At 36.7% G+C, this 20,453-nt stretch overlaps 1 protein-coding gene across 1 annotated transcript in view; it reads right to left on the minus strand.

The window, feature by feature from the left end:
* Window positions 1-20,453, minus strand: part of LRP1B (LDL receptor related protein 1B) — a 608,586-nt gene that overhangs the window by 213,244 nt on the left and 374,889 nt on the right. Inside the window, exons 8-11 of the mRNA XM_079310839.1 lie at window positions 7,180-7,402; window positions 5,516-5,687; window positions 3,326-3,469; window positions 1,676-1,912 (exon numbers count right to left, since the gene is read on the minus strand). Of these exons, the coding sequence (XP_079166965.1) occupies window positions 1,676-1,912; window positions 3,326-3,469; window positions 5,516-5,687; window positions 7,180-7,402 (776 nt within the window). The remainder of the gene's footprint in view (window positions 1-1,675; window positions 1,913-3,325; window positions 3,470-5,515; window positions 5,688-7,179; window positions 7,403-20,453) is intronic.

Genomic DNA, 20,453 nt, shown 5'->3' on the forward strand with positions numbered 1-20,453 from the left:
GAAAAATACATTAACAAATGTTCTTTAAATATACTTTAAACTTATGAAACTACACCAAGTTGGAACTAACAATGTAAGCTCCTGGGGAAAAAAAGGAAGGGGAGAATGACAGTGACATATTTTTGGTCTTTGCAAATAGTAGAATCACCAATAATAAATCATCAGGTAATCCACAGCCCTTTCAGTATTGCATTAATGTTTTTGCTAGGTTGTACTTATAGAGAGTAGATACTGCACTTGAACATTATTTACAGGAACCAATCTTCTAGTTTGGCATACAAGTTTATTTATGCTTGAGTAAACAATCCCAACCTGTCTGACCCCAACCTGTCTGACACCTTTCAGCCAGGATGCTCCTTGCTGCTCCTTTATAATGTCTTAATTTACATATTCCTGCTCCTACCTCTGCTCCAAATCTGAACTACTTTGTTGTCAAATGAAATGCACAGTTAGCAAAGGAAAGTCAGCAATGGAAGAAGTGAGATGTACATTATCCATTCCCATGCTGGCAGTGAAATGAAGAATTACCAGACTGACAGCTGAGTATTTGTTATTTTCTGATACAAATGCCCTTTATTAACCATTCACCAGAGCAGGGTAAAGAGCCTGTCACTATTCCTTGCAACTGCTGCTGAAGGGATCTTTATGCAGGTCTGAGGAGAGACCTTACATTAAAAGAGCATCATATCACTGCACAGAGGAGATGGCTCCTCAGAACTGTGGATTAGAACATGCACTATGAATGACAGGGAATGAACATCCCCCTGCTAAAACAATGGTATTTTAGTTACTTTCACTGTCCTGAGCTTCCATTCACAAGTAAAGATATTAAGCTCTCTGAAGGATAAGATGAATATTTATGCTTCTTAGATTGAGGACCAGAAAATAATTACTGTAGAATGAATTTCAGCTGAGGCAGTGCTACCTCCTGCTGAAGCTGTATTTCAGAGCAGGAAAACAAAACACCAATTGACAAATTGGGAGCTTTTTTCACTGCAACAACATTTGGTACGATGAGATATGATTCTCGACCAGGGAGATTCAGTGTAGTGGGAAATGTGGAAACTAAAGACTTGCTGGCATTTTCTCTCATTGCTATAATAAATGTTACAAGCATCTTAATTAAGGTCCTAATAAATGTTTAGGTCTAACTGTTGCTTCCACATACACAATGGAGAATGCACTAGGAAAGACAATGCCTTTTTTCTAATGAGTTTTCAAGCACTACAGTCTCATTCTGCCAAAGTACTTGAATAAGCTCCAGAATCCACAGAGTGATGCAGGCTGGAGTGAAGAAGCCTTATAAAGTCTGCAAGGATTTGGGATGGCTCAACAGATATGGAAGGACACAGTGGAGACACAGGAATTACTCACCAGTGATATAAGCTTAAATGGACAAAGTAAGAATTCATAACAGAGTGATTTAACCAAGGTTTACATTTCTGACCTCAGGAAAACAAAACAAAACAAAAACAAACAAAACAAACAAAAAACCCAACAACAACAAAAAACCCCAGGAAGTGTTAAAAAAAGTTTCTCCAAATTTGTTCAAGGTCAGATTTGTGTCTGTTTTCCATGGGAGATCCAAAAAAGCCCTTTAAATTATCTGCAAAAGTCAGTTTAACTTCTCAGGAGTGAGCATCTCTGAATGTCACCATCACTGAGCATCACCCACCGTCTTTGAGGATTGTTTCTCGCTCTGTGCCATCAATTTTCTGTCGTCCAATTAGGAAACTGGTGGTATCAGCAAAATAAATGTAATTGGTTTCAGCATGGAAGTCCAGGGCACGAGGATTGACCAGGTTCTCTATGGGGATCATGTACTCATCAGATATTTTGGTATTCAGGTCCATTCCCCGGATTATTCCTGGCCGTCCCTTCCCATAAAAAAGAAACAATTCATTCTTTGGTCCTGAAAAAGAAAGATTACAAGCATAAACAACTGATGTAGCCTAATCTTCATCACAATGCATAATGTCTCTTGTTTAATTAGCTGGCATAATTAGTGGGGAGCAGGAGCCCAATTTGATACCAAAAAATAAACTTTCCTATATTGTGAAGGTATCTAGATTTAAAAAAAAAACCCAGCTAACTACACTACCTTTTTAAAAATACAAGTTAATTCAGTGAGCTGCTTACATCTAATTATTTTTATTGTGTAAAAGTTTACACTGAAAAAGCAGTTGTAAATCACAGAATAACTTTGTATCTGCTATGAAGTGGACATATATAGCTCTGTAGACATTTAATTTTACAATTCATTGGGATCTATCAAGGGAATATAGACCACAACTAAAGTAATTTTAAAATCTAAAAACATCATGAACCCCAGCAATTATTTTCCACCTTAAATTTCTCAGAATCAAAAGATAAAAAAGACTAAATTTCTTTCATGTTGAAAGGAATACAACAAATCAACACACTCTATTCTTTCCAACTGAGGTAGAAAACATGGACATCAATAGTTTATATTTCTAAGATTTTTGCAATTTAAATAATTAAGTTGACTACAAATAACTGAAGCTTAGCAAAGTGATTTTCTTTCCTTAAAGATACTTATAGATATCCTTACAGGCTTAATACTATCAACATACCTCTTAAAATTCTCTAAATACTTTTCCTGCTATCTCTCAGGATTTTTTGATGGAATTGTCAGAGAAAACTACAAGTTTGACTGGGTCAAATAAATCCATCTACCAGCACCCATCAGAGTATCTAACTGGATATCCTTAATCTGAACTAAGTCAACACTTCTTGACTGAAAAATCAGGCAAAAAACAGGGAAAAACAGGCATTCCTAAAAACTCCTGTTGGCCGTAGGTGACCAACAGATTGTGCACATGTAACATTAGGTATAACCACAGCTGCACAAATCACATTTGCTTTCACAAACTATTCTGAGAAAAACCTTGACTTGTTCACATGAATGTTCTGCTTTTGTGCTCTAAGTTGATTGTATGGGTGGAAATTGGATGTGACAAACTATTCAGCAGCACTCCAGTACCTGTGTGCTGTGAAGATGCATGGCATATAAATAAAGAGTGAGGTTGGTACTCATTTTACATTTTAATCATTTTACTCAACTTTACATTACTGATTAATGTAAAACTTGGGATAATTTTCAGTATTCTTTGAGTATCTCAGGTTTAGCCTGTCACTCCTGTGAACTAAGCCAAATCAAATAATTTTAAGGGAATGGAAGGAGCATGTGAACAAAGTACCAGGTACACGTTACGAACAAACTTTCCCCCAAAGCAGCCCATGTGATTTGCCAGAGAACACCCAGAACCATCCCCTGGATGGCTCCCTGATTCCAATGACATACTTTTGCATGACCTGCCATCAGTGCCCAGGATGGAGCCAGTCCTGCAGCGACAGGTCCGTGCCTTGTAGCTGCTGCTGAGCAGGCAGAGGTGGGAGCAGCCCCCGGGCATCCCGTGCGGATCCGCGTCGCACGCGTGGCTTCTGGCTACGGCAGGGAAACAGCACGGCTCAGCCACGGCAGGCACACGTCAGTGCGCCAGCACGGAGCAAGGGCACACACAGGGAGGAGATAAACAACAGGGGATTGGTGTCACGGTAAAGCTTTGCCCAGAGTATCACTGCTAGAAGGTGTGTTTTAAAGATGATATCCAAGCCAGGACAATGATGCCCAGAGCTATCCAGACGTGCCCATGGCTGTGTGCAGTCACCCCTTTGTGAATAAGCTCCTGCTCAGCATTTGTCAGGCAGGGCTTCCCTGGGGGAGCTGACACTTCTCCCCTTTCCCATTTGTTGCTTTGGTTCATTTGGTTGGTTGGGATTTTCTGAGGAACAAAGTGCATCCCATGCCCACACAGTCTGGTGTTCCTTCAACTCCATTAGACAGCACCTTTCTGGGCAGATACATCTGCTGAAACTCAGAACAAGCCTTGCAGAATATTTCCATATTCACAGAATCATAGAATGGTTTGGGTTGGAATGGACCATAGAGCCCATCTTATTCCAAACCATTGCCATTGGTAGGGACACCTTCCACTAGACCAGGATGTTCCAAGCCCCATCTAACTTGGCCATGAACACTTCCAGGGATGAGGTGCATATTTGTACAGATGGAATATAAACTCAGCTGAAAAAAAATTCCTTTCCCTTGATTCCATATTTCCAAATGCATGGTTCTACATTAACAGCCTATTTTTTTTTTTTTAACTGTTGAAGACAATATGATGAGAAAACAAAATCTACCAGACTATTTTACATTTACTAAGCTGGCTTTAAACAGAAAAGAGTATTCTAGCTAAAAAAAATGTTCCATTCTTCCTATGTTACCTCAAGCTTTTCAGTTCTTTTTTTTTTTTTTTTTTTTTTTTTAAAAAAAAAACAATCAAGTGGTTTAGGGTCGATAAGGTTAAAGGTAGTACAGAAACTCCACCAAGCTGAGACAGCTTTTGCAGAGAAATTTGACAAGCAACAAACATGTCCATTCAAAACAAAAGGAGTAGTGGAGTAATCACAGGATGTAATAAAAGATTACACTGTGCTCATGTCTCTCCTCTACTCAACCTCTCCGACTCCCTCAGGAGTACAAGAGGGATGATAATAGCAAAGAAAGAGTCTTTGCAGCCTCCTTCAGACATTGACATCTGCAAATCAATGCCCTCAGCTCCAGGGTGAAAATTAGTTCACCCACTCTACATCAATTTACTTTGTTCCCACTTCAGAAACTTCTCCAGAAGCAGCCATTCTGTTTAGAAACATCGACACTGAGAATTGATGTGTTGGCTTTTCTGTCTGAGCAGTCATGGCAACAATTTATTGTTATCAGTCATGCCAAAGAAATTCTCATAAGGCATCATGGTAAACATTTTGGGTCTTGCTACCTTTTCACAAAGTTCCCAGAACTCCCACTGATGTTGTGCATACAGAAAGGATGATAGCAGATTGCAGTCATACAGGACCACAGACCTCAGAAACTGCTGTTTTACCAAAAAATTATGAGATAATTTTTTTTTTTTTTTCATTCTAGATGAAAATTAACATTTCTTTCACAGATGGAAAAGCTGTCATTCACACAAAGCAAGAAAACCCTGTCAGCATTTCTCTCTCTGGCCAGGTCTGTGCTGGCAGCTTGGCTGCCCACACCTCTCTCTGTGCCTTGTTGGCTGCCCCAAAGGCAGGAGCTCACCTGAGGTCTGAGAGCAGCCCAGAGACACCAGGAATCTCTGAGGTCTGAGACCAAAGCGTGTGGGCAGCACTGCACATCCAACAATAATGAAGGTGTTACATTCCCAGAGTACACAGCTGGGCTCTTGGCCAGTTCTCCAAACTGGATTCTCTGGAAAGGGTCGAGTTGGAGCATAGAGAAGGGAAAAGTGGAACAACCACACAGAAAACTGGGCAGCTCAAGGAACAGAAAGTTCACAAGGACAAATTTTCACTCCATCTTCAGATACTTTTCTCTAGTAGGACCTTTTCAACCGCACAAGCACTTACTGTCTGGTTTTGTGTTTTCTAGAGAGAGGAAATTTGATCTTACCTGCTGCTTGAGGTCTTTTCTGGTACACACGGATCTCTTTAGCATTGTCCAGCCTAGCAAGAGCCTGAACATCAGTCCCATTGTACCTGTTTATTCGTAAAATGCTGAGGTTATCTGAATTAAATGTATATAAGTAGTTTTCAAATACTGCCAAACCACAAAGGTGCCTAATCTGGAAAAGAAACAAATGGCATCATTGTTTTAGCTTAATATTTTAGTCATATCTATGAGTTGTAAGTATCAAACACTACTGTGAATTGTATTCAAACTGTACAAAAGATATTCTAAATATCTGTAGATAATAAATACAAATTACACTAAAAGTATAGTTCACATTCTTGTAGTTTGAAATTTATAATTGAAAAAGCTTTATATAAGAAATGTAGAAAATTCAAATTATTTAGCAATCTAAATTCATTTACTCTACAAATTCTCCATTTTCTCTGCTTTCTAATTAAAATCTATATTATTGAAGTGCAACCACTACATTAGTATCAGCTAATGATCATTAACTAATAGTAATTAAAATAAATTAACAATTATTAACTAATAAATATAGCAAACTTAGAAATTTAAAACACAGTTCATAGGTGCAATTGATCCACTATTTAAAATTATTTTATTATCAAATCAGGGCAAATGGTGCAAGATATACTTGCTGAATATTTTCTTGAGTACATAAAAATAAATATAAAAACCAGAGATTTCATATTTTAGCTAGTTTTGAGAAAAATTCCTCTGATCTTGATAAAGTGTCCTCTTTTGCATGTAAATTTTAGCAAGAAGAGGAAGAATCTCTCCTATGACACAAGTACAGCTGAGTTAGAAGCCTGAGGTATTTGTTAATGGCTTCTGAAAATAATTTCAGCTTTTTAAGTATCTATTCCAAAATGTTACATACAAAAAAAAGTTTGCAAGGTCTCTTTTTCCAGAACTGGCTTAAGACTGGGGATAGATTGGAGAAAAATAGGAAGATGTTTGCCAGAAGGACATATAAAATGTCCTTTATTCTCCTTGTATATTTTTACATGTCCTATTTAAAGTTAGGCAGAATAGATGCAGAAACCAGAACAGTTTGGTCCTTGCTGATTTTCCCTGGGTGCATATAAGAATCACAACTGCCAGAGAACTCTTCCACTCTCAGGCTTATGGATTGAAATATATGGATTGAAATGCTCCTCCTCAAAGACTCACAGTCTCAGAGTTTGTATTTATGCCTCTGAGCATCAGCGTCAGGTGTGAAAAGCATCACTGCCATCAACAAAAATAAGATTTAAAGGCATCCAGATTAGTCTGAATGGATGAACAGCTTTTGCTATACTATTTCACATTATTGTGCCTGTTAGTCTCTCCTTCCTGAGTGGGTAAGGACATCTTGTCATTAATGATTTATCTCCCTGCACCTTTCCACCCCTGATTTTCCCTCCTGAAGTCTTTAACCATGGTGACTTACAGGGTGCATTGTTAATGAGACACTGCATGGAAACATTCATAGCTTGCAAAATTGCTAAATTGTAGATAAGCCAAAGCATGTTAGATCTTTTAAATTCTAACACATCTGAACTAAAAAGATAAAAAATTATGAAATTCCTGTAGCTGTTAGCATTATATGCATTAATTTATTGATATCATTACTTTTTACTGATTTGCAAATAAATACCTACTTGTCTGCCTTTAGTTATTGTTTGCCTCCTTCTCCCCTGATAGTCAACAACTTCCACACTCTCCAGATATATGTCAAGCCAGTACACATATTTATTGATGAGGTCTAGTGCCAGAGCAGTTGGCTGTTCAATTTTCGAGTCTACTATCCACGTCCTGTTCATTCCATCCATGTCACATCTCTCCACCTTGGCAGCATTCCCATAGTCTGTAAAGAAAAGCTTTCTGTTGGAAGAAAATAAGATGTTGTAAGTTTTTAAGGGTGTGAGCAGAGTGCAAAGCTCCTGCTGGCTCTGGGAAAAAGAAGTTTTTGTTCATTGTTATTTCAATTTCCTATATACCCCGTATTGATAACAACATACTTATTTTTAAAATTTCACCATACCTTCTGAAAATTTAAAAAATTACACAGAATTATGTTTCAAATGTAAAGCACAGAAGTTCTAAATGCATTTTCTTAAAAAACAGATACACCACGTAATACTCTAAAATCACAATCTTAAATTCACTTTTAACCATTATTTGTAAAAAAGTGGCAGGATAGTTACAGATAACAGTGCCAAAAGCACAAAGCACTCAGATTGTCTGGAGAACAGTTATTGCACATGAGCTATAACAAACAGGGATCCCCACTATCAGCTGCTTTAACATCTATTTCTGAAGGAGTTGCTTTAGTCTGTAAGAACATTTGTCTCCAGCCTTGGAAAGGTGCTCAGGCTTCAAAATGCTTCCACAAATCCAGTGAGTCATTCCATCCAGGAAAAATGGGAAAGTATCAAAGACTTAAAACTGCTAAAGCTCCCTAACCCAATACTTGATTAGCATTCACTGGGTTTAGCACACACAAATCAATTCTGATTAACCTGACAATATTTTAACAGGATTACCTATTTGTGAGAACAAATTGCACTTGCAAGCTGAAGACCACCTTGCCATGACTTTAACATGCTGTAAAGAATATTCTGATTCCTGGCTGAATGTTCCAAAAACTACTTTGAGAACCAGGATTTCATTATCCAAATGAAGTGAATTATCTCCTAGTTATTACCACTACTGGGAATAACTTTGGATCAACAGCATATAAAACTTCAGATATCTTTATGTGACAGAGCAGTAATTTTTAGCCTTGTAACCTCTCATAAAAATCCAGTTTTAGGCTATTTGCTGAACAGTAGCACAAAACCCATATCCTTTATTTTTGGTCTTCAAATAAATAATAATACATTTCAGAGGTAGCAAAAGTGTTTCAAGTGCAAAAAATGAAAATTAGTAAAAAAACCTAAAACCACGACAACTTTTTTAAAGTAAAGGCATTAGAATCATCTATAGTCTATGTGCAGGATCTGTCAAATGCCAAAATGAATTGATCTCAGAATCATAAAATAGGGCTGGAGGAGAATTTGAAAGGTCATGCAGTCCATCACCAGGCCATAAGGCAGAATAAACTTTACCTATAACATTGCTGAGGGATAACTCCATTCCTCACAGGGATTTCTATTTATTAAAATAATTCTGAATTCCTGTCCTGTCCTTCATTGTCATTCTTTATCCCAGTTGTACTCTAAGAATATATTTAAAAACACACACTTAACATTCAGGTCTATATAAATCAAAACATCCATAGCACAGAATATTTGTAAAGTAAAAATCATGTCTGAAAAGCAAAAGTAATGTGGAATGAAAATAGAAAAAAAAAAAAAAAAAAAGAAGAAAAAAAAAGTTTTTATATAGCAGTATATACACTTACTACACTTTTTTATGTATGTATTCACATCATCAGAAATAACAAGGCCAACATCTATATATATTTAAAATAAGTTGTTAAAATGTTACATGGATTCCAGACTACAATCTCTACTTCTAGGGATTTGATTTATGTTATTTAATGGAGTAACTTTGTACCTCAAGATTCAATAATTCAAATAAAGCTCATTTTATAATCATAGAACCAACTGGGTTTGCCATGAACAGACACTGACAGATATATAAATATAGAAATTATATAAATATACAAATACACAGACATGTATGTAAATACATATCCAGACACACAGCAGTCACAAAGACCTGAAGTTTGACTTCAGGCTGACTCTACTGTAGAGTGTTCAGTTTTATTAATAATTTAACATTTCTACAGATTAAAATGCAAGGTGTTTTTGTGTTTGGTAGTTTGTTTTTAACTATTAGTCATTTGCAATGAGATTATCACTTCGGATTAGAGAAGAAATAAAATGTTTGTTTATGAATAACAAAGAGATCCAGTAAGGAATATCTAAGAACTAAGAATATTTAAGAATTTAAGAAGACTTCTGGAATAGGAGGGGTCATTATTTTTTTTCTCAATATCTGCCTTACAATAAGATTATTTGTGCAAGTTATCATGTCTTCATGTGTAAATGTCACTCTTTTTACTCTAAAAATCATTATTCTTCTCCTGGAGACTGACAACCATGAAACTTTTTAATTAAAGAAAGAGGTAAAAGGCAGAACAAGAAAGTAGCTGCCTAAATACTGCTGCACAATCAAAGTGACCTGAAAATTAAATTAAGAAAATTAAACCCTTTACTGTATAATCTTAAAATGCAATTCTGTATTTAAAGACTAATGTAGATTTTTACAGTGAGGGTTAAACCAGAACTGCATTTCTAACACAAGAAACTGACCCACAATTACACTGCATTTCCTTTGCCTTGGCAGCTCCAAAGGATGCACTTACAGTATTTATTTCAGCTCAAAGCTAATTTTCTTCTCACAAATACTGCTGGGTTTGCTTCTCCATTTTCAGCAGAGGGCAATGAAATCTTTTATCCATCCACAGAGCAATTTTGGGAGGAAAAGTGGCCATGTGCATGTCCCTGCAGAGCCCAGGCTCAGGGCACTGGGGCTGACCCTGGGGGACACGGGGCAGAGAGAGCTGAGTTCATTACAGCCTTCATTGCCTGACACTGCCTGTGAGGATGCTAATTGAGGCTGCTGCAACTGTAAAAGTTGGAAATAAGCTGAATTTTATTATTTTGAAAGCTACAGACTTCATGTGCAGAAATTCTGAATTCTGCCTGTAGTTAAACAAGAAAAATGGGAATATTCTTCATCAAGTCCTGGTTATTTGCAGGCATTTAAGCTCATAAAAGTATTCAGCTGTTTTGACTCTTCCAGAATGGTTTCACTGTGGTCTCAGCAGATGGGAATCTACATCTAATAACCAACAGTGATATCTTCCAGGCTGAATTACACAGATTTCTGCAGCAACTTATTTGGCTTAAGGAGCTTTTTTCACCTGTCCTCTTCTCCAGAGATATTTCTAGATGGAAATCAAATTCTTTCCCTCTGCCTAGCAGCTACAGATAAGCAAGGGAAGGCAGATTTCCTCCTCTAAGACAGGCTCTTTCTGTTGCCTTTCTGTGCAGTAATTCCAGTTGCAGGTCAGTGATTGAACAAGCATGGCCAGCACTGGAGCTGCTGCTCCAGAGTGGAGCTCACTGGGGTTTGCATCAGCTGCAGATTCAGCCACCCCTGGATGACATTTGCTATCTTCACAGCACTATTATACTGCTTTCAGTCGCCTCATTCATAATCTACCTATTTAATTAGCTGAGAAAGAATTGTCTTCCCTGTAAAGCTACATTTGGGCACTTGCATGACTGAAAACTGCTAATTTTTAATGCATCTAAGATGCCAAACACTCTACAGCACAATCAGAGTTTGGGAGGCAAAAATACCCAATTCTGGAACTCCTTGAAAAAATAAATAAATATTATGAAATATTATAGGAGGCAAATGAGTAAAGTATATATAGAAAAAGAGGGTGCTTTCTTAGGCAGAGTTATTGCTGTGGACAAGACCTAGCTAGAATAAGGTACAATAATTCCTAGCACACTTCAACAGGAGCTATGAGTAGATAGGACAGGGTTTAATTTTCAGAAATTAAACTGAGAGGGTAATTTTCAAGACAGAAGGCAACTGAAGATATTCTGTTGATCCTGGCAAAATGAACAAGTCACAAAAAGTTAGAGGCTTTTTTACCAATTTAGGAGTAGGATTATGATGTGGGAAAAAAGTTTGAATTGGAATTAACAGAAATGCTGTGCATTTAATTGGTATAAAACATAATGAGAACAGCATTGGTATTGAGTGGCACCAGCCAGATTTACTGTAGAACAAATAGGATAACTAAAATTATGGGGATTGTGGTGAACAAGGAACCTTCTTTAGGGGAGGTGATGAATAAGATATTTTAAAGGAATGTGTAAAATCACCCCTGTGGTATGAGATGATCAACTGTCTGGATTCTCCTTCCTCTGCTTCTTCCCAGCACAATGCAGCACCCATCCCCTGTAGGATAATTTCCCAAACTATTTTAGGGGGTTAGAAACTCTTTGGCTCTCCAGCAATGTGCCTTTTTTTTTTTTTTTTTTTTTTTTTTTTTTTTTTTTTTTTCTTTTTAACTGATATGGGAAGGAAATACCGAGTGGATGTTTTTGTGCTGCATGGGAGTGAAATTCTATTAAAGTTCCTCTGTGATTTCTGCAGCGTTAAGGAGGACATGTATTCCAAATGTTCCAGGCATTTTGGAAATCTAGCAATGAGTGCCTGTGAGTAAAATAATAATGTTTTTTTCTCCTAGAGAGCTGCAGATTTAGTGCCACACAGGAAGCAGCACAGGGTCGAGCTGCTGATAAAAGTAAAACTCAGTCAGACAACTCATTCTCACCATGCTCCACTCACTGCTTGCTGCACAACAACAGGCAAAAATCAGCAAAACTCTGCCTTAGGGGGGACATTTGTAATGAAATATACTTCTCTTTACAGGGAAATCGCCAATTCAAACAAAAGTTTTCTTATTTGCAGCAAGGGGGGATGGCAGTCTGAACAGCAAACGGGGAAAGTAGCTGAGATTTGGGGATGGAGCCAATCTGGTTCACTGCTAAAGAAGTTACAAGCTGTAATGTGGGTTTTTTTGTTGTTCTTTTTTTTTTTTTGTTAATTTGTCTGTATTTAAACTGTCTCTCATCCATCTATAAAATTATGCTAGTTAGAAAGCTAAATTGGTTTACCATCAACAGGTCCCATCCCTCCCCAGCCCCCCATTTCCTTACTGACACAGAAATATGAATTTTCATGTGTTATAAAGTGAACATAATTTGACAAATCAGGATGGTTGATTATTATATTCTTATTACTCTACTCCACAATTGTTTCAGCAATACTGCATGTTATTTTTCAAGTTTGATCCCTTCCACTACAGAGTATAAAAACCTTCAGTTTATTTTTTTTTTTCAGGGATGTCAATCAGATATACATCTTTAGAGTTCATAATAATCCTTAAAAGGTTTGCCCCCTCCTTTTTCTACACAAATTTATTTTTTTCTGCAGAGGGAGAGTGTAGATTCCTTTCCTGTGTACTCAGCTACCATCTCTGGGTCCTGCAGGAATGATGTAGGATAGAGAGGTGCACAACTGAGCTTCTGTCTAATGATGTTTTGTCACAGTTGTCACTATTGTCACAATTTTCTCACACAAGATCTGCCTCTTTCTATGCAGAGTAAATATGTAATAGACCCATATTAATCTTACCATATTCTATTTCTTGCTCCATTTATGAGTAGTTGTGGCTGTACATGCCAGAAAAAAGTACAGCTGGGATATAACAGCAATAAATCAAACACAGAAAAATGGAAGTTCAGTCCATGGGTTTTGCTTGTGGATAAAATTGCAGAGAAAGTTTCTTACACCCTCATCACAGGAGTTGTCTGGCTGTGTTTGTTGGGGATTTTTTTTTGTGTGTTTTTTTTTTTTTTCCCTCATATCAAGACTATAGCAATGGGATATACTCTTGAAAAAGTGCATCCCTTGGAATATATCAAATTTATTCTTGCTTAAACCTGCTTTCTGTCTACATGCAATTCAGTATCTTTTAATTAAAATCATCTAATTACCCTGAGTAATTTTGTGCACAAAGATATTTTCTGAATAAAAAGCATGTTCTCTGAATTTTCAAAATTTATTCCTGATATAAAATTTTAGTAAATAAATCAAGTATTACCTTTTCAGCCACATTTTTTCCATAACTACATGCAAAGCTTTAATAACTGTCAGTCTGAAATGAAAGACACATTGCAGATGTATTCCTGGTTTCATTAAAGGCCCTGAGCATCAGTATTTATTTGTCAGATTACTGCCCTTTATCTGAAAATGGAAGGATTCAGATGCAGAAATTTGAATTAGAGTCCTTTCAGACTGTTTCCCCATGTGTTACTCCAAACTCATCAATTAGAATAGAAATGAAGAAACATTGATTATTCCCATTTTATCACAAACCAGCTGTGCCAAATCGATGTGCTGATCCACTGAAAAATTATTTTATAAACAAGTTTATGTTACATGGCTTTATATCAGCATTTAAGTAGACTTTTAATGTAACTTCCAAATAATACTATGAAGTCTCTGTCATATTTTTAAAAAGTAGATAAAAACCTTCCCTAAAGTAAAAAAAAAAAAAAAAAAAAAAAAAAAATTAGCAGATTTCCTATAGTTAAAAAATATATGTTTACATTCAACCCATGCACACACTGATGTTAGAGATACTGAAATCTGGAACATGATGATGAATAGTTCTTGAATTATCCTGAGTACTTATTTTTGAGGGGAAGATGGTTCATTTCCACTGCTTTACCAGATGTACAAGATGCAGAGAAATAATTTTGCCATAGAAAATGAAAAATTATCTTTCTTCATTGGCAACTCAGGGCCTGATATATTTGTAATTCCTTCAAACTCAACTCGAGATAAGTATTTTAATGTGAAAATTTTGATTATTCTACTTTGAATGGTTTCTGGAGCATCAAAATGGTGCCATGTGACCTTTTATACTCTTTACATGCACTCATTTATGTACAGAGCAGAATACACATATTCATACACTTATTTTCAAAGATTTCCTTGGCATTGTAGTCAAGCTCTTTCACAGGAGAAATAAATGTAGCACTTTTCCTGCAGGTATTTAATTTTCACAAGATATTATTATGTGCAGTCAGACTCTATTGCTTCTCCTACTTAATAAATAACCTTTTCCCTTAGTTGAAAAGTGACAATATTAAAAATTTTAAATTTTTAAAACAGGATTTTCTTTTGGGAGAAAGGGGAAAAGTTTTCATTAATTGTTCAGTGATTGTGGGGGAATAAAGGTAGAAATAAAAAAAGATCCCTGAAATTGTGTTTGACTTGCAGCCTGAGGAGCTTCAGGCTAAAGCAGGGTGGAGATTGGAAGGCTTAACTTTTGTCCTAGAGCTAAACTCAGGCTCAGACCAAAACAGGAGCAGCAGCAACTCCTTGTTTAAAAATGACTGTCTAGACACAGGAGAACATAATTTCCCAAACACAGCCTCACTTCTCCAGGGCCTTTTCCTTCCCAGAATTTGAGACATGGCCTTTTCAACCCAGCCTGAGAAATGATGGTTGGATGGAGCATTTGGCACTGTGAAATGTGGAAAATGGGCCCACTCAGTTTGTCAGGGATTGAAAATCATGTTTTCCACACCACCAGCATCAATCACAATACAGGATGCTTTGTCTTCAACTATGTGATTTCTGTCAACCAACTTCTTCCACTTAGTGACAAGCAATAAAAAAGGAAACATTTTTGCAATATTAATTTCTTTTAAATGTATTATTAATGAGAAAAAATAAATTAAAACAGTTCTTCCACCTTGGTATTTGATGACCTATACCAGATTAAATGTCAGTAATAGCTGGCATTTGAGAACCTGTCTCATCCATCTTATGCAGAAAATGCTACAATAATCATCATTATGTAGGATTACATTAAATTAATCAAAAATCCACAGCTTGCAAGCTTTAGGAATCTCAGGGCTCCTTCCCAGGCAGACCTGCAGAAAGGCCAGGATTACACTGAGACTTTAGATCCCAAAGGCTTCAGATCCTGAAAACGTGATTTTAAGTTATGATGAGTTAGCAGACAACAGAAAGGATGGGATTTTTTTTTTTTTCTTTCCAGTAAATTCAAGGAAGGATGTACCAGTAGCTATAAAATACAATGATGTTTCAAACTTTGAAAATCCCAGCACTGCAAACTGCTGGAAGGTGGCAGGTTTGCTGTGGGCACTGCTGCTGGATGCTGGGTTATTATTTCTTTTTCATCTAAGGTGTGTGTTGGGACATTTTTTTGGTTTTTTGGGTGGCTGGTTGACTTTTTGTTGTTGGTTTTATTTTGTTGTTTTGTTTGTTTTGATTTTGGTTTTGGCTTTTTGTTTGGTAGGAGTGTGTTTGTTTGTTTGTTTGCTTGGGATTTTTTCTGTTATTTTTTGTTTTTTCTTTGTTTTTGTTTTGTTTTGTTTTGTTTGTGAGTTTTGTTGTTTTTTCCCCTGCATTTTGGAAGTCACACTGGGAATGTTATGGAAAGCAACTGTGATGGTACATCCCTTAATGGCCCTACTCTCAAAGCTCCTGGGTTAGATAAAGTCATTAATTGCAATCAATTACATCAAAGCTGAAGATGATCTTGGATGAAGAAATGGGTGAGGCTGTAAAAAACTATTCAGACAAAAAAATTACACCTGAAATTTATATTTTAAATAGATATGTAAATTGTAATTTGTATAAAAAAATGCTTCAAGTTTATGCATGCCAAAGAGGAGAAAAAACATTTAATATTTGATCTCCACAAGCAAGCACTACTAACACAATAAATCCTTAAGCTGGTTTAAATTGTGCCAAAGGCCATTTATCACAGTGTAGAACAGAAAATAGCCTGTGCTTGGCAGCAATGGACAGAACTGATTTGTATCCTGGCTTTCCTCTGGGATGACACAGTAAACTTTGCAGGTTAGGGAATTATTCCAATTCAATTGATGATTCTAGTACTGAACAGCAATGAGAAACACACAGAGCTCACCAGGAAAAACAAAAAAAAAGTATCTACCCAAACTATACCTGCACAAAATGAAATAAAAACAAGATTCTCATCCAGCACTTTGATGTTCCTGTGTAGTAATCTCTGTTCTTTAATGTTTGTGGTGGTTTTTTGTAAAGTAATAAGTTCTGAAGTGAATATCAGACCTTACATCTTGAGTTTCTGGTCAGATATTTTCTGCTGCAGAGGTTGGTTTGGATGCTGCTGGTCACACCAGGCTCAGGGATGGCACAACTCTGTGCAGGACTCAGAGCTACAAACCTTCCCACTACAAATTCCTAAATGGAGAATTATTTAATGTCAGCAACAAGTGAATTACCTGATTCCACATCTCATCCTGGCATTGGACAGTAAGTCAAAAGTAAGTAAGAAATAGGAAGTTTTGCTTCCTCATTAACTACTGAGTAAATGAGACATTTTCTCCCAAAAATTTTACTTGCAGAATAAATTTATAAGAAAATCCAAACCCCAAACCAAAGTCTTGTCTAGAACAAAGATCATAGATCAAGAAATTACCAAGCTGGTAGAAAGAAAAAAACAAAACAGGATTTATACAGAACTGTGATATTTGAAATTGGGTTGGAAATACTGCATTTGCATTATTTTATCTCTTCTGAGATCACCAGACTCTTTAAATCTTCATAATATTTTTTCCTAAGGTGCTACAAAACAGAACTCAATTTCAGTTAAGTGTCAACAAAATTGGTTTTATTCCACCACGGAGAAGGCTCTTTTGCTTTTGCTGTTGTTTTATTCTATTCTTGATCTGTTAACCTTTAATTTACAGCAGCAAGGCCTAGTGGGAAGGCAGAATTATTTATAATACCACTAGTAATTAGTGCCTAATTAGTAGAACTAATATGAAGCTGCTAGAAAACTGTGCATATATTCGGGATTTAAGGCCAATGAGTGCTGATTTGTAACACAAATATATAAACAACAGAAGTATTTCCATTTTGACTTCCAAAGGTTCCCCAGATGAGAGCACATTGATGATCTGCCACATTACTTAATAAATTTCTACTGTGGCCAAGAACTTATACAAATAATTGCCAAAAAGAGTTCCTGCTTTTGGCTCTAGTTTGCAAATATTTTCACAGATTTTCCTAAAAGATTTACTGAGTGCCAAGAAGAAAACAAAGAAAAAAAAAGTATGTGGTGGTATGTAATAATAGGGAGATAGTGATTGGAGTGTAACAGTAAATTGCTGGAGGTTCTGTATTTTGAGGTTCAAAGTGATAAATATGAATATATATATTTATTTCTGTCATTGGTTTAAAATTTCCCTTTTCATTTGACTGGATCATTTGAATAATCCTTATTTACTGAATTATCTGCTACTATTTTTCACATGAAGTTTGAGTCATCTTAAGAACAGTGAAACCTGTGCTGGCATGACAAAGTACTTTATAGAAAAACCATATATGTAATACACTTGCTGTGCTTGTTACAGAGTTGTGAACATAAGTAATGAATTAAATAAGAGGCTGCAAGAAGCAACGTGGGAATTGTGGGATTAAAGAGGCTGTCAGCTGATCCAGAGGCACAGCATCCACTTCTCCTCCAAACACACCATTTATATAAATTTTTAAAGCAGTTGGCAAAATGTGGTAGCACAAAATTTTGCTTTGTTTACAGAAATGATGAAAGGATTAGCTGAAATCAAACAAACAAAGATAGAAATAAAATAAATTCCCTATCTCCCCCTGGAGAACCCACAAAACCGTGGGAAAAAATCAGCAAGATATTCAACAACAAAATAAATATTATTCCAGGGGATTATTGGGTTATCTATCTATGTATCTATCTATCTATCTATCTATCTATCTATCTATCTATCTATCTATCTATCTATCTATCTATCTATCTATCTATCCATATCAATCAGACATTTTCTGCTGTGAGATTGTGACTGGAGTTTCATATTCAGAGAAGGAATTTCATGAGCAATTTTGAAGCCAGCAAACAAATCTTCTTCCTGATTACTCTTGTGAAACACCAGAAAAGTGGAGATGCATTAGCAGCCCCAGCTCCAAGCAGAATGAGGAGAAAAAAGGGGGATTTGTACACCCCAGTGATGGCTGCATACACCATCTCTGTAATAATGCTTCAAATATCAACCTATCCCATACAGAATTAGATAGGAAGACAATTTCTGAAAATTACTAAAATGGGAAAAAAATGAAAAAAAGATTGCAGAAAAAATAAAATAAAAATACTTTTCTGCCCAAGTATAGGATTACATTAATATGCAAAGCAGTTAGGTTATGGCAGCATGAACTGAGAGCTGAGCCATCCACACTATCTCACCTATTTTATTATCAATTCTAAGACAATTTCAGAACTCGAAGAACTAAATTATGGCTGATGTCATTAATACTACACGAAAAATGGAAATCTAACATATTTATGATTCATGCCACTCAGTCTCACAGCCTTCTGGCCATGCCAGTGGTCACTAAATCACTTTTTTCTTGCTCAAAGTATCACTGCTCCCCAAGTCTCCAGGCCACCAGGCACACAGTGATGAGTGTAGTTGCATTTTAGAGCTACTTAACTTATTAGTTTTATTTATTAACCAATTATCTCATTTTAGGAGAAGCAGAAACAATATAAACCCCAGTACAAATGCTGAGTACCTGACGCCTCATTCACTGAGTGGCAGCAGGAAAGGAGGGGGAGCTCCACAAGGAAGGCAACTCCACATGCAGCCCAAGAGGAATTGATGGAGATGCTTTTATTGAAACAGCTGATAGAGTCTGAGGAGAAGATTCCCTTTGCAGCAGAAAGCCTGAAAGCAGATCATGGTGTGCCTACCTGTCAGGAAGGCTTAACTTCTTTATTTTAAGACAAAACTGATGCATACTGACATGAGCACAGAGTGGATCAGCAAACAGCCTGGTGGGATTTGGAGGGGAGCAGGGCACTGCCTGTCTGCTTGCTTTACAGGATAAAAGCAATAATCTACAGGCATCACTAACAAAACACATTTTTTTTACATTATTTTTGTCTGATGCCAGAAATATAATTAATACCTATTTTGCATATTACCTGCAACAGAAGTTAATTTACTCTAATCAGCCTGAGGTGAAGGGAGCACAGATTAACTTGAGGCTTTCTTCCACTCACTTTATTTCAACATAATTGTCCTCCTCTGACACACCCCCAGTGAATAATCTTGCAACCTCCAGCACTTTGTCATCACTCACATTCCTCACTGCTCTCTGTGGAGAGGCAGGAGATAGCTTGGGTTGGACACACAGCCACCACCTGCTACAGAGCAGTCATTTCCTTTCTTAGCTTATTAAAAGATCTGCTCCTGGTCTTTTCACATTTTATTCCAAAAGAGGGAATACTGAAGAGCAGTAAGGATACTATTTTATATTCCTTAAAAGCTGTTCCTGTGTTCAGCAAGCAGTAATTGCTTGATTCAACCTGATTCTTGATGGTACCTGACAAGGGAGGTGCTTGCTTGTCAAAGCATAATGGGCAGACAGCAGCAGTGACAATCAGCACAGCAGATCAGATGGTGCCCAAATCCCTGTGAAACCTACACCAATAAAAAGGATAAACCCCTGGGATTCAGTTCTTTTTGGAAATCCTGATTGCTTCCCAAGTCACTGAGATCCAGCCCTCATCCCTGTTAAGTCAGACAAGGTCTCACCACATGAGTGATGAACCCCAGGAACTCTGAACACAGAAGCACCACTCAATTATAATGCAAAACTCCATCCTTTCTGCTATTATTTGGTTCCTTTTCTTCATTTTTTATTTTCTTCTTCTTAATTAAACTAGTAATTGAGGCTGTGCTATGAGCTGAACTCAATTAAATAAGTCAGGGTATGTTCAACACATGCTCCCAAAACTCTGCCACTCAAAGCCCAGGCTGGAACATTTAATCTGCAAGCATCAGACAGCAGTAAACAGCAAATAAATTGCCATCTGAGCATCGTGCTGTTGAACACGTCTAGGAAAAGGCAGCACTCTCCTTAGTGCCTGAATAACAGCTGAAAATCTAAGGAAAGTTCCAAAGGTGAGGAAAAATTCAATTAAAAAGAGAGAGTGGGGCATTTCTTTGGTTTATTAGTTAATTATTCTGCATAAGGAATTTTGGTATAATATTTTATCAAGCAGTGATTTCAGCATCACATGAGGTTTCCTGGTGAGAGGGCAGCAGAATGTTCCAGATACCCCAAGAGTTGGGATTAATCTGTTGCTGACTTGATGAGTTCTTCAAATCTCCATGTACCTACTTTTACATCAGAGGACATGGCCCAACATTTCCTTTTGAAACTTTTCTATTACTATTTAAAACAGAAGAGAGAGCAAAGTCAATAAAAATATGTA

The sequence above is a fragment of the Erithacus rubecula genome (genome assembly GCF_903797595.1).
Source record: "Erithacus rubecula genome assembly, chromosome: 8".
Classification (NCBI taxonomy): domain Eukaryota; kingdom Metazoa; phylum Chordata; class Aves; order Passeriformes; family Muscicapidae; genus Erithacus; species Erithacus rubecula.